We start from the raw sequence: 12,747 nt of genomic DNA, 5'->3' as shown, positions 1-12,747 counted from the left end.
CCCAACGGCGGCGGTGTTACTGCGCGGCAAAGGCGGTTTGCCGAGTGGGTTTGTGGCCCACTCCGTATACCCTAATATGTGGGTAAACTGTATGATTATAATTATGGTTTTTATTACATGTTTGGTGGGTATTCTACTTATCTATAAAAGGGGAATACATATGAGCACAGTTAACCAACAACTAAATTTTACCCTTTTGCTACGCTATGTAAATACACTAATGCCTATCGTGCAACGCCCGTGATCGAAATGCCTAGTGTATTTGAAAATTGGAAATCATGAGTATATCTGATATCTTCATGTATCTCATGTCTAACATGTGACAACCGGTACTTAACGGCTTTTAATTACGCGATTAACAAACGTTTAGACGATAATAAATAGTGTTTAAGACACGAATTAACTTAATTAGGCTTTTGGAATGCCTAGGAACGCTTATCTGACGGCACAGTGCGCGTATGGTGAATTTCGGAAAATCTGCTGAGCATTAAACGAAAACTAACTGACACCGGACAAGACACTGACCAAGCCGACAAATTTGAGTTGTATACATAAAATTTAAACATGGATTTCATTTTGTGAAATTTTCACGCTTTAGAACACCACAAAACGCAAACAAAGAACGCGACTGCATGAACGCACCGACAACGAAACAGAAGCATCATATGCGCATATTAACTTAAAAAAAAAAAACTGAAATGTTATGATACACTTAGTTTCGTTTTAAAATTTTACTATCCGTAATGGAAAACGGATCGAATAATGGGTTAAGAACGACGACCGAGTCAATTTTACGCGTTTTAACGCAAACGATGAACGGACGCTTCAAATATCGATATTCTATGTAATTTGAGTGTTTTGACTTGAATATTTTAAGTTACAACGTTCCAGAAAGCTCAGGTTTTGAAAACGGGCCTTGTAATAGATTTCGGGCCATTAGACACGTGACATCGGGCTTGTGGGCCTTGGGCCCAAGCCCAAAGCCCACTATGAAAACCCTACCTATATAAAGGTAGTGATAACCTTATCTCCTTTTAGAACTCAGATCCATACATACGCACACCACTGCCCTCATCTCCCTTACTTCTCCTTCATATGAAAACCCTAATCCTCTAACATCTTCACTCACTCTAAACACAGACAAGAGATTCCTCTCTACCTCGCATCCACTCCATTCCACTGTTAAAGTTCAGGCGATCGGAATTAATGGCGGAGGCACTCTGGCGTTGAGACACCCAACGACAAACAACCCCCCCCCCCTTCTTCGTCGTGTTTCTGACAACCACAACCACACCCCGGTTCCCTGTTTTTCCGGTGATAGATCGAAGAAAAAGAGAGAACGGCGAGGAGAGAGAGTGTGTCGGTGAGCAGAGAGACAGACGGAGCAGAGGAGACGGCGGCATCACCGCCGTACATGGTGGCGGTGACTGTTTTCCGGCGACCGGCGATGGCTGCGGAGTCCGGCGGCAGAGATGGTAGTTCAGCAGAGTTCATGTTCAAGTCAGGTGTGTTTCGGCTCAAGTTTCAGCTTGTATCTCGTCTCAGTCACGGGAAAGATTCATGCTCAACATCTGATTCCGGTTCAACATCAGGCTCGGATAGACCTGGCAAACGGGTCGGGTCGGGTCGGGTTGGGTCGGGTCATGGGTCAAAACGGGTTCGGGTCACAGCGGGTTCGGGTCAAAACGGGTCAATTATAAAAAAGGGTTGTTTTGGTTCGGGTCGGAACGGGTTTGGGTCAGAACGGGTCCGGGTCAGAACGGGTTTCGGGTCGGGTCAGGGCTTTTTTTTTGCAATATAACTTTGGTGATCATACGGCCCGGCCCGTAAGTACTATTATTACATGCTTAGTTGCCTCACTGATTTCTCGTTTGAATCAAAACTTATTAGCTTCATAAAAAAGGTCATAAACATGTATACACAGCAGCTGGATACTCAAAGATGTGAACCTGGATTCACCAGCTGTTAACATGTATGCACAGCAGCTCGTTTGAATCAAAACTTATTGGCACTGAATATATATTTTTTTTAATGTGAACCTGGATTCAGCAGTTGCAGGGCCGGTTATAAGCAAGTTCAAAGTGTGCTTGAGAACAGGGCCCAAATGATTAAAGGGCCCAAAATTTTTTATGTTTTCTTTATATATAGCCCATATTTTGTACAGGCCCCAAAGTTTGGTAACAAACCCAATCACTTAACTGATTATAGGCCCAAACCTTTGACTCAAAATACAATCGGTGCAGGAAATCAAAAGTCGCGTACTCGCGTGGATCTTTGCTTTGCACCAGGCCACCAGGGATCTGATCAAAGTCATCAAATCAAACGCTGCAGGATTTCTGATCAAACTCATCAAACGCTGCACCAGGCCACCGGACATCCGCAATTCCGCATTCCGCAGATTCGCGAATCGCGATTCAGGAGAGGTATTGTTCAATTGTTTGTTGTCTTTTGATTTTTGTTTGTTGATTGATGTTACTGTTGTTCCGAGTTACATATTGATTTCGAAAAACATTCATATTAAATCTATCACAAACATTGCTTCCAAACTCATAAAGGATCTAAAGGATTCAACCTTGATACTGCGACTTTTTACCAGGTTTGAATCCCATGTTATGCATCATAGCTTGAATAAACATGGACTATTTACTAAGATTATAATTACAAAATATAAACCTGCACCATTACTACCCTAATTGAACGTGAGAATAAAGCATTGTTAAATAATCTGTGAATTTGGAATATCTTACAAGGTTAATTAAAGTGCGAGAGGTAAAATATGCAGATGAAGATTTATGTTACTACATACTGTATTATATCATCAAGTGGAAATTTACATGTAAAGTTGGATTATTTTACAATAAGGGATTACTTCATTTTCCACCAACGGTCTACTATCCTAATTCTTTTTGCTTGGGGTATGCTTTATATTTATACATTTATGCTACTGATTGATAATTAGATTGATGAGTTTTTAGTTATATAATTGAATGATTGATGAGTTTATGTTATATAAAGATTTGCGAATAGGGCCCAAATTTTTTATCTCGAACAGGGCCAAAATTTTTTTTGGGATTTTCGTAGACGGCCCTGAGCAGTTGTTAACATATTGATAGCAGTTTCATTAGCAGACATATTCTCCAACTTCACACAATTTGCTTTAACCTTTAAAGCACCAAGAGCTACAGATGTGCCACTTATATCTTCAGGCTCATTACGTTTCCTACTATACGTCACACACTTGTGTACATCCAGTTTACTATCATTACTCTCACTTTGATGCAAGTCAGCAACCGTCAACGATGCAGCAGGCAGGCAATTCACGTATGCTTTCGCATTAGCATCTTGCGCAACACTTGCAGTCCCTTATGAGGATGAAGCGTTGTTAAGCGACGGCGACGAATCCATGAATACGATCCTCCTTTTCGTGATCGGTAAATGTTTGGCCGAGGCTTCCATCTGCAGTTCACCGAAACCGAAACCGAATCATAATTAAACTTTTCAAGCCAAAACAATCAACATAAACAATCCTTATCAAAACAAGGTTAAGTTCTTCACCTTATCAGATTCCAAAACAAGCGGTTTCAACCCGTTTGAATCCATAGCAAGTAACCGTTTCAAATCACGAATCAAGAAGTGGGTTCAAATCCCCAACTCAACTAACCTGATGATTGACGGTGGTAGCGCCGCTGAAGTCGAAAAACTGGGCGAAACTGCAGATGACGCCGGCGTCGCTAATGTTGTCTTCAGTTCTTCACCAACCCTAGAGAGAACCCGTTCACAATTCTCAACCCTAGAGAACCCGTACCTTCAGAATGCTCAACCCGTAATGACCCGTGGAATACTTCTTTGTTTTTTTAATTAACCCATTTTGACCCTTTGACTTAAATTACTTTACCCAAACCCACCCATAATATCTTATAAATAACCCAAAATGACCCATATCAAAGACTTTGGGTCAGAATTGCCCCCTCTAGGCTCGGACATCTGTTCGGGTGACGTTCGGTCAGATCTGTTCAGGTCGGGTCGGGTTGAGCGGCACAACCCGACTAGGGTCAACTTAAGGGCGCTTCGGGTTGGTTTGGTTTGAGATAAGTCACGGTCAAAATGTTCGGATCAGGTTCATGCTCATCGATTCTATTCTAGTTCAGGTTTCGTTTGAATTTGAGTCGGGTTAAACTCATCGGTTCAAGTGTGATGTTGGTTTCAGCTGCAATCAGGGGTGGAGACGCGGGTTCGAGTCAGCGGGTCAGACCCCGGTCAACAACAGGTCAAACCGAGTTGACACGGTCAACACCAGAGTCGACTCAGGTCAACAAGACGGTCAACTGAGGTCGACTCAGTCAACGTAAGCTCGGTAAAGTTTAAACGTAGCGAATTATTCGTGCGTTATTTTTTAGATTGTTAGAAATACGTGAACCGAGCTCGAACCATCGTTTATTTAGTAATTATATACGTTCAATTTTTGGCGCACTTTGACGAAAATTATATACATATATTGTTTGGTTGGCAATGATTGAATTTTGATAAATGAAACGACAACTTTTTATTGTCGGGTTATTCCTAAAACAGAGGAAACTCTGTCCGATTTTCGCTAAAAACCCGTGACACAAAACATATTATATTCTAAGAACGACATATATTGAAGTTCAAGTTTTTCTTACAAAACGAATATAAAACGACTTTACGACACTTTGACAAAACACAAATTACTAGTTAACGAAGCCTGAATACTTATGTAAAATAAATATAACGTATATATTTATCTTGAACGTTTTTATAAAATAAATATAATGTTTTATATTTATTTCAAACATAGTTACTTCGTGTTATTTTATAACATAAAGATAATCGTTTATATTTATTTTAAAACGCCGACTTTAAAATCTCTTACAAACTAAATATAGTTTTAGACTATTTCAAACGCTTAATATTCGGAAGTTATATAAATAAATATAATTGCTTATATTTACTTCAATTATTTCGGATCCGAATATTCTTATAACATGAATATATTTGTTATATTCGTTTCAAACGTCAAGTTTTTGAATATATATATATATACGTATATATATATCTATTTGTTTCCATCCTACGAAAGTTATAACGGTATACTACCATGTCATATACGACATTTCGAAAGAGTCGTACTACTTTTCACATACGCTTTCTCCTTCACAACCAACACGACAACGCAGGTATATATTTATATCTGAAATATATAAATATATACCTTAATCACTTGAAAACTAAGTCGATCTCAAGACTTAGTGTTTATCCCGATTATAAATGGGATCCAATAACCATAATTTGGTTATTTCAAAACCAAAATAATAACACCTTCATAGAATCGTTTAGTTAACGATTCGGTAGAGCTCGGACACGTAGTTTAACTACGTTGTTTTATTAGAAAACTCATAAGTGTTCCCTCGTAGGAATGTCGTAGTTGCACGCTAGCTAAATACACATTCTTGGAACAACACTACGGAATCACGCTAGGCTAGCTTTGCCCAGGAATGTCAAGGTGAGTTCATAACCCCCACTTTTTACTGTTTTACATTTTTATAAAATGTTTTCGGGGGTGGAAGGACATGCAAGTTTTGCAAAATCACACATGGTTTCGATAAATGAATATCTCATATTTATAAACCATTTTGCGACAGGATTTCAACAAACTCAAATGGTTTACGAAAAGATTAGGCTAAACATACCGGTTTTATTAAAACATAAGTGTTTTTCTTGAAACATGCATGAGTTTTAATAACTCGAATTACGTGGGCAGAGGCCCAAGGACATGGGCAGAGGCCCAAGGACATGAATAACTCTCACATTATACGTTAACTAGGGTATGGTTAAGCTAGGGAATGAACTGTTAGATCAGGTGAGCGAATAGTAATCTCTCTTAAGTGCCATTAATCTTGTATAAGACCGAGGGCAAAAGTGGTAGATCTATCGGGTGTAGCGAGCCCCACTCTTGGGTCCTTGTGTGGCCCATGTAGTGCTTTTGTTGTTCTAACCGGGTGGACCGGGGGAAATCCGCTAGGGTTGAGTGCTTCCTATGTCGCCACACATATTAATGTCCTTGCAAAACATTAATGATCTGTTCATAGACGCTTACATACCAGCTTTTGATACTCAAGTTTTCAAATGTTTTAAAGATTCATTTGATTGAAACTCACAATTACATCGATTTACAAACTTTGGTAACGCTTTTCAAACTATACCTAAGTAAGAGGACACGCTGATCCTGCTTACAAGGGTTCGTTTGGGCTTGGCCCATTCTCTCTCGTGCAATGCACAAAGACTCTCGTGGGCTAGACTCACAGTTTTCATATATCATGCCAAGAAAATGATTTTACTACATTTTCCCAACAACTTTAAAACCGGTTATCAAAAAGATTTATTTTAAATCTTTTCAAAACAAACTATGAACTCGCTCAACTTTATGTTGACTTTTTCGCATGTTCTTTCTCAGGTTACATTGTCAAAACTACGGAACGGTTGGAATAGAAGAACCCACGGGATTTCGAGTAATTAGCGGGCGTTCATTTTTTAGAAGTCTTAGCTTTTTGCTTCCGCTGTGCAATGAAGATACCGGTCCAGTCACGCCAGCTCTGATATTTCGGGGTGTGACATAACATGGATGAGCAAATGGTATTGAATTTTTTGAACAGATAATTTTTGGTACCGATTCCATACTGACTTTTGACATTTTCGTTACCAGTTCAGTACCGGTATTTGCCTTCAAATACCGGTACCATACCAGGTATTTTTGGTACCGATACCCACTTTTAAAGATTTTTTATACTAATATCGGTTTGGTACTGGTTGTCTAATACCTGACGGGTAATTATCCGACTTATACCTTATACCTGATGAATATTAAACCGTACATGAGACACAATTTTACAACCGGGTATAAGTCTCTGATTACTAGTACCCATTGATTAAGACTGATCCAATGGGTGAAAATGAAAGTTTGACCGGTGTAGAAGACAAATAATGAATGAGAGTGCTTTTTCAAGGGTACATCATACCCGTAGATTAAACAATCATGAAACTGATCGAATGGGTGAAAATGAATGTTTGACTGATGTAGAAGGCAAATAATGAATGAGAGTGCTTTTTCAAGGGTACAACAGACCCTTATTTGGTGAGTACAATTCTTGTTCTTTGTTGTTTGCCTTTTCAGGCTTGACCTTTGACTAGAAATTTAGAAATTTTGCTTTAGAGAGAAAGAGAAGAGCTAGCAATCAGTTTAAAAAGGACATCTGTTTCCTCCTCCATTTGTTAATGTTTAATTTGTTTTTCTTTTAAGAAAAAGTGTTGTGAGTTTGGGAGCGATGAGCGAAGACGGAATTTGGGTCATGCTTTTGATACCGTAAGTTTTTCTATGATTCAATCATTCGATGTCAATTGCATGTTGTCTCGTGATTTTTTGTGTGTTTACTGTGATTAATTTCATTGTATTACGATTTAGTTCAACTTATTCCACAAGTATCAAGTTAATTGCTCATAGCTCACCAGTTTCATTGTATTACGATTTAGTTCAACTTATATGGTTTTCTTCAAGGCTTGCCTAAAATGTATTTTCTCAATAATCAACAGATGCTGTAACAAATGTTTAGTTCAACTATATCATTTGGCCAAATTATTAGCAAATAAAATAAATTTAGGAAGCAACATCATCTTTGAATATGTAATTTACATTGGGGTATGCTCAGTGTTCATTTATTTTTAAATTTTTGGCTGTGGTGGGGTTAAGCGACACCATTCTTTGATTTAGGAAGCAACATCATCTTTGAATATGGAATTTACATTGTCAACATCTTCTTTGATTATAATAAAGTTAATAATCAACATCTTTTTTATTGTTTTTTTTTAATTTCGGATTTGTATTTGGATATTGAAATCCATTATTCAAAGTTTTCAGATAACCTTCGAAATTTGGATAATCCGATCTGGATCAACGCTAAGTTGAATTATATATTCAATGAACCCCCATAATTGAGTTTCTTTATCTTTGTAATAAATTTAAACCACCACGCCTCTTTTATTAGAAATAGAGCATATAAACCTTCATGACGTTTGATTTTCTTCCTATTTGGTTTTTCAGTTGCTATATTGAGGATAATGGTAACACATACGGCGTGTTTCTAAGCTTTAAACGGGGAAGTACTGGAAACGAGCACACTCTAGGTATGCAACTTATTTATATTTATAACTTGTTTGTTACTCGCCTTAAATGAGCAAATGCTCTAGGCGCGTGTTGTTTTGAGAAAGCTTGAGCTAATTGGATGCTGATTTGAAGTGTCGTGATTGTAATTTCATGTTCGATTAGGGTTTATTCGTGTGATTTTGTTCGTCGTTAGCAAGCATTATACCAACAATACATCCCTCAACCCACACTTCAACAATTATTTTGTTTGACTCATACTATTTATCCTATTCTTGAATAATGAGGTTTGTATATGCTCATAGCATTTATTATTGCAGCCTGTACCAGCTGAAGGCCTTCCAACAGGATGGTTGTTGCGAAAAAAAATACGCAGCCAAGGACTGGGCTACAACAAGGTAATTTCAGATTGTTTAACTTGTATTAAAAAGTAGGAGTCAAAAGGTGAAAAATCGTGGTTGTTGTAATGTAATTGTTATAAACACATGTTTTGCTAATTCATACTATCATAGTAGTATATCAACTATCATTTTTTATCATTAATAATATCATGCAATCGTGTAGTACTATATTCAACCTGGAACCGGCAAAGTGTTCAAATCAAGAAAGGAGGTTGAGAGATTTTTTGAGCAGCAGGTAATAAGATGATCTTTACCCTCATGCACACACAGCGAATTATGCTCTAGTTTGAATGTGTTTGTGTTGTAAAAGGATCTCGGGGGAGCTAGTAATGAAAGAAAGGAAGATGCTTCGGAGATTAGTTTAAGTTCTTACAAAAACTATTTAGATTAGTTGAGGAGGTTAGGAGACATCTTGTAGGAGGTATTGAGTTGGTAATTTGATCTTGACCCTCGTAACCATCGCACACACAAAAATAAGTTATTTAAAATAACAACACAATTTATAATTATAAAAGCTTATAAATTAATTAATTCTTAATTACATATGATTTAGTATCTTAAAACAAAAATAATATTGACTAAAAATTATCAAAGTACATTACATTATTTTGCTTAACAACTTGACTTAATTTAATAACCAGAGACTTTACTTGTTTTTTTAACTAACACTATAAATCTAAAAAGGAAATGACAATAACTAAGAAATTAAGTGATTAGCAAGTTACGTATTTAAAATATTTCTATTAGGAAGGGGTATGTATTATGTAATAAAAACTTGTAATTAGGAAGAATTACTCAGTTGTAATTAAATCATGAAAGCTAGGTAAAGCAAAAAAATTTAAATTAGAAAAGTATGTAATTGAAATCTCTCGGTCTTTACAGGATGATCAGATTGACGCTTACGGAGAAAAAATGGAAGATCTTCGAAGACAACTGCAGGACGCTCTCAATGAAAAAAATAAATTTGAGGTCATTTTCTTTCTAATTGTTGTTATTGTTATTATTATAAAATTTTATTGGGAAAATTTCATAGAATACTAACTAGGTTTCTTCACACTACAGACTCAACATAAATAACAATTGCTGTTGAACAACCAACTCATGAAACAGATGGAGGTAACATTTTTTATCTTAATGGATTTTGCCTTCTAATTTTTTTAAAGTATTGTAAAGAGTAATTCTTAGTTGTCCATATGGGACAATAGGTTCTAATTAATTTTGTTAACTGTACTCATGTTAGTATTGTTTTATGATTTGGTTTAGAATTATAAAGTTTATATATAGAAGAGCTTTTAGGTTTGTGATTATCATCTTAAATAGGTTAGAGAGACATGATTTTCCAAGTTCTCAAAAAATTTTGCTCTTCAAATTGACATTACGGATTCTCGACTTATGCTCCCTAAACAGTAATCATATAACTGAGGCTTACTCACATTGGATAGCATCATTTAGATTCAAAATATATTTGCGCGGTTGTCTTTTTAAACGAAATGGTTTCCTTAATTGTGCAACTTTTGCAGGAGCTGACCTGTGAAAAGGAGAGGAGACAGGATCTAAAAGAAAGAGTTAAAAACTTCAGTATTGCCTACGCTAAACGCCAGGAGTCTATTAAGTCGTTCGTAGAGAACTACAAATCTAAACTAGACCACTTTAAAGCTCAAACACCACCCCCATCAACCTCCCTCGTCGGTACAAGCCACCACATCTAGTTATCTTCATTGGGCAAAATCACCATCATCACCTCTGAAATCAAGCATCCAGATCAAATCATTAAGATTGATGGTGAAGTTCGGTGGGTTGAGCGTATTCATAAAGATTGCTTTTGGTATCAGTGTTCTTTATTGGGAGATGCTCGAGGTTGGGTTCTACAGCCTTCAGCTCCACATTATACAGTAATGAGTACATGAAAGTAATCATATAACTCGTAGTGAAACCAAAAAGTCAATGTGAAACCTTAAATTCTTGGTCTATACTATTTTTCAAATTGAACAATGATATCTGTTTTTGTAATATACTAGTGGGTTGCCACCTGCACTCTGCAACGGGTTCGAAAAGTAGATAAAAATAAGCAAATCGCTAGAGTTAAAGTTGTTTGATGTTTTAGTTAAGGGAAGGGACTAAACATGTCATTATTAAAGTTGAGGGGCTAAAGTTGTTTTAGTTAAGGGGCTAAACATGATATTATTAAAGTTGAGGGGCTAAACATGTCATTATTAAAGTTGAAGGGCTAAAGTTGTTTATTCTTAAAGATGAGGGGCTAAACATGTTATTATTAAAGTTGTGGGGCTAAAGTTGTTTATTATTAAAGTCGAGGGACTAAAGTTTTTTTAGTTAAGGGGTTAAACATGTCATTACCAAATTAATTTGAGAGGCTAATTATGTCATTATTAAAGTTGAGGGGCTAAAGTTGGTTAATGCCAAAGTTGGTTGACGGGACAAAATAGCATATTTATAATTTTGCAGTGAGTTCTAATTATTTTTTGTTGCTGTAATTTTGACTTTTTTGTTGTCTATGTTGATTGATTAATAAAATATAATCAGGGTAGTGAGCCCAATAGCCAGGGTTTTGTATCAATAGGATGCATCTGGATTTCTCAATTATTAATGCGACATAAACACATAACACTTAAGAAAGTGTTGACCATAATAGACCAAAGTGTTGGGTATATTACATTTTTGTATCTAAGCATATGCCCACCTTCTATAAACAATTGATATTTATATGCATAAAAATGTGATTAGTACATTGTTTTACATCATCATCCGAACTCCTCTTCATAAACTCATATAAATTGTTAAACATTTCATTTTGGTGGTTGTTTGGGTAAGTGATTTAAGTAACGAGGCGACGTGTAATACGATAAAAACATGGTAGATACGCCGCTGGTACTTCCTATATATAAGTGCTTTTACGGTATTACATATCGTAGCGTTATTTAAACCATTTCAGTTTAGACATATTACATCTACAATACAATCTTCACATAAACATCGTTTTACAAATAACTTAACTTATAAAAACCCATTTTACATGGTTATTCACTTAACCATACATTATTATTTTATACATATATATCATTTGGTTTATTTTTCACTTTTCAAATGATTTATGGAAAGGGAACACTCAACAAGATTCATGGCTACTTTTTATTAAAACACCGATCGAAACATGTTATATTAATAAATATGTACAAATATCTATTTAGTACATTGATATATCAAAAACGAGCATATGCTTAGATAAAAGATTTGTACAAATATTTTATGTACAAATCGTTTATCTAAGCATATGCTCACCTTCTATAAACAATTGATATTTATATGTATCTCACAGATGATGACGTACCTATTTTAGAAATAAATATTTTCACATCCGATCGACTGGCCATCCGACACTTGGTATTTTTCCACTGTTTAACGCATTGTTTATGCTATCGTTAACTGTTAGATTCCTAACGGGTCTTTAATTAAGCCTAAACTTAGACCAGTTAGTTTTAAAAGAAGATACGGTTCAAACGCACGATTAAGCGAAGACCGGAATAGAAGGTGATTTAGACCCGACAAGTTTGGAGACTTGTGTAATATGGGTAAACTAAACACTTTCTGGATTTTGAGACCAAAATAATAAGGTTTGACCCGTTTTGGTCAATTTATGCAAACTAGTCACATAAACCAAACCGAACACGAAAAGTGCGTAACGGGTAACCATATGAGTCATATAAAGGTTTCCCAAGTTAATATGCTTTAAATATGTTGTGACATCTGTAAGATATCTTCTATTATGCCCCAAATGAATTTAAACTCAAATTATGCCTCGTAAGGACATTTTGGTCATTTAAAAGGTTATAAAAGAGGTTTAATATAAATCTGAGTTACAAGTCTGATATAATCAGTAAAAATACTTAATTTAGTAAGTTATAACAGTAGGGTGTTTGATGTGTGTAAAATGCAACATATAAAACACATCAATTAAGGCATAAAACTAACCCTTTTTAAGTACTAATGTTGGAAAAAGAGTGTTTTTGTCTTCCTTTTGTATTTTCAGGATGAAATGAGCTCAAAATCACAAAAGAAGCAAAAAGACCACTAATTCTACCATAAATACAAGAAAAGGAACAAAAGTAAACTGCCCGGACCCTCAACGGCACCTCCCAAGACAAAGAGAAGAGAACA

General features: G+C 36.0%; 1 protein-coding gene across 27 annotated transcripts; it reads left to right on the top strand.

Annotated features, from left to right (window-relative positions):
• Positions 1-1,036: 1,036 nt before the first annotated feature.
• LOC110940090 lies at positions 1,037-10,616 on the top strand. Of its 27 annotated transcripts, none has more exons than XR_004894212.1 (12): positions 1,037-1,505; positions 2,244-2,423; positions 4,208-4,345; positions 5,433-5,521; positions 6,473-7,150; positions 7,316-7,378; positions 8,114-8,196; positions 8,494-8,571; positions 8,738-8,809; positions 9,457-9,543; positions 9,637-9,690; positions 10,095-10,616. XR_004894212.1 is itself a non-coding variant. In XM_022181651.2 (3 exons), exons 1-3 carry the CDS (start codon positions 1,415-1,417, stop codon positions 2,950-2,952), a joined length of 441 nt encoding a protein of 146 aa, XP_022037343.1. In that variant the 5' UTR covers positions 1,037-1,414; the 3' UTR covers positions 2,953-4,201. The 27 variants fall into 27 exon arrangements, 1 of the variants encoding a protein (XP_022037343.1); XR_004894216.1 differs by having other exon boundaries at positions 4,208-4,354; positions 7,322-7,378; XR_004894208.1 differs by adding an exon at positions 2,783-4,117 and having other exon boundaries at positions 4,208-4,354; positions 6,473-7,378.
• The last annotated feature ends 2,131 nt before the right edge of the window (positions 10,617-12,747 follow it).

This window comes from Helianthus annuus, chromosome 5, assembly GCF_002127325.2.
Source record: "Helianthus annuus cultivar XRQ/B chromosome 5, HanXRQr2.0-SUNRISE, whole genome shotgun sequence".
NCBI lineage: Eukaryota > Viridiplantae > Streptophyta > Magnoliopsida > Asterales > Asteraceae > Helianthus > Helianthus annuus.
Note: the sequence above shows the minus strand (reverse complement) of the source record. Positions and strands in the feature narration are given on the sequence as shown.

Bases quoted from the DNA above. Each gene is read 5' to 3' on its own strand.
- LOC110940090 (XM_022181651.2), top strand. From the start codon at position 1,415: ATGGTGGCGGTGACTGTTTTCCGGCGACCGGCGATGGCTGCGGAGTCC. The intron at 1,506-2,243 runs GTGTGTTTCGGC...CAATCGGTGCAG, and splicing joins AGAGTTCATGTTCAAGTCAG to GAAATCAAAAGTCGCGTACT. The intron at 2,424-2,782 runs GTATTGTTCAAT...TAAAATATGCAG, and splicing joins CGAATCGCGATTCAGGAGAG to ATGAAGATTTATGTTACTAC.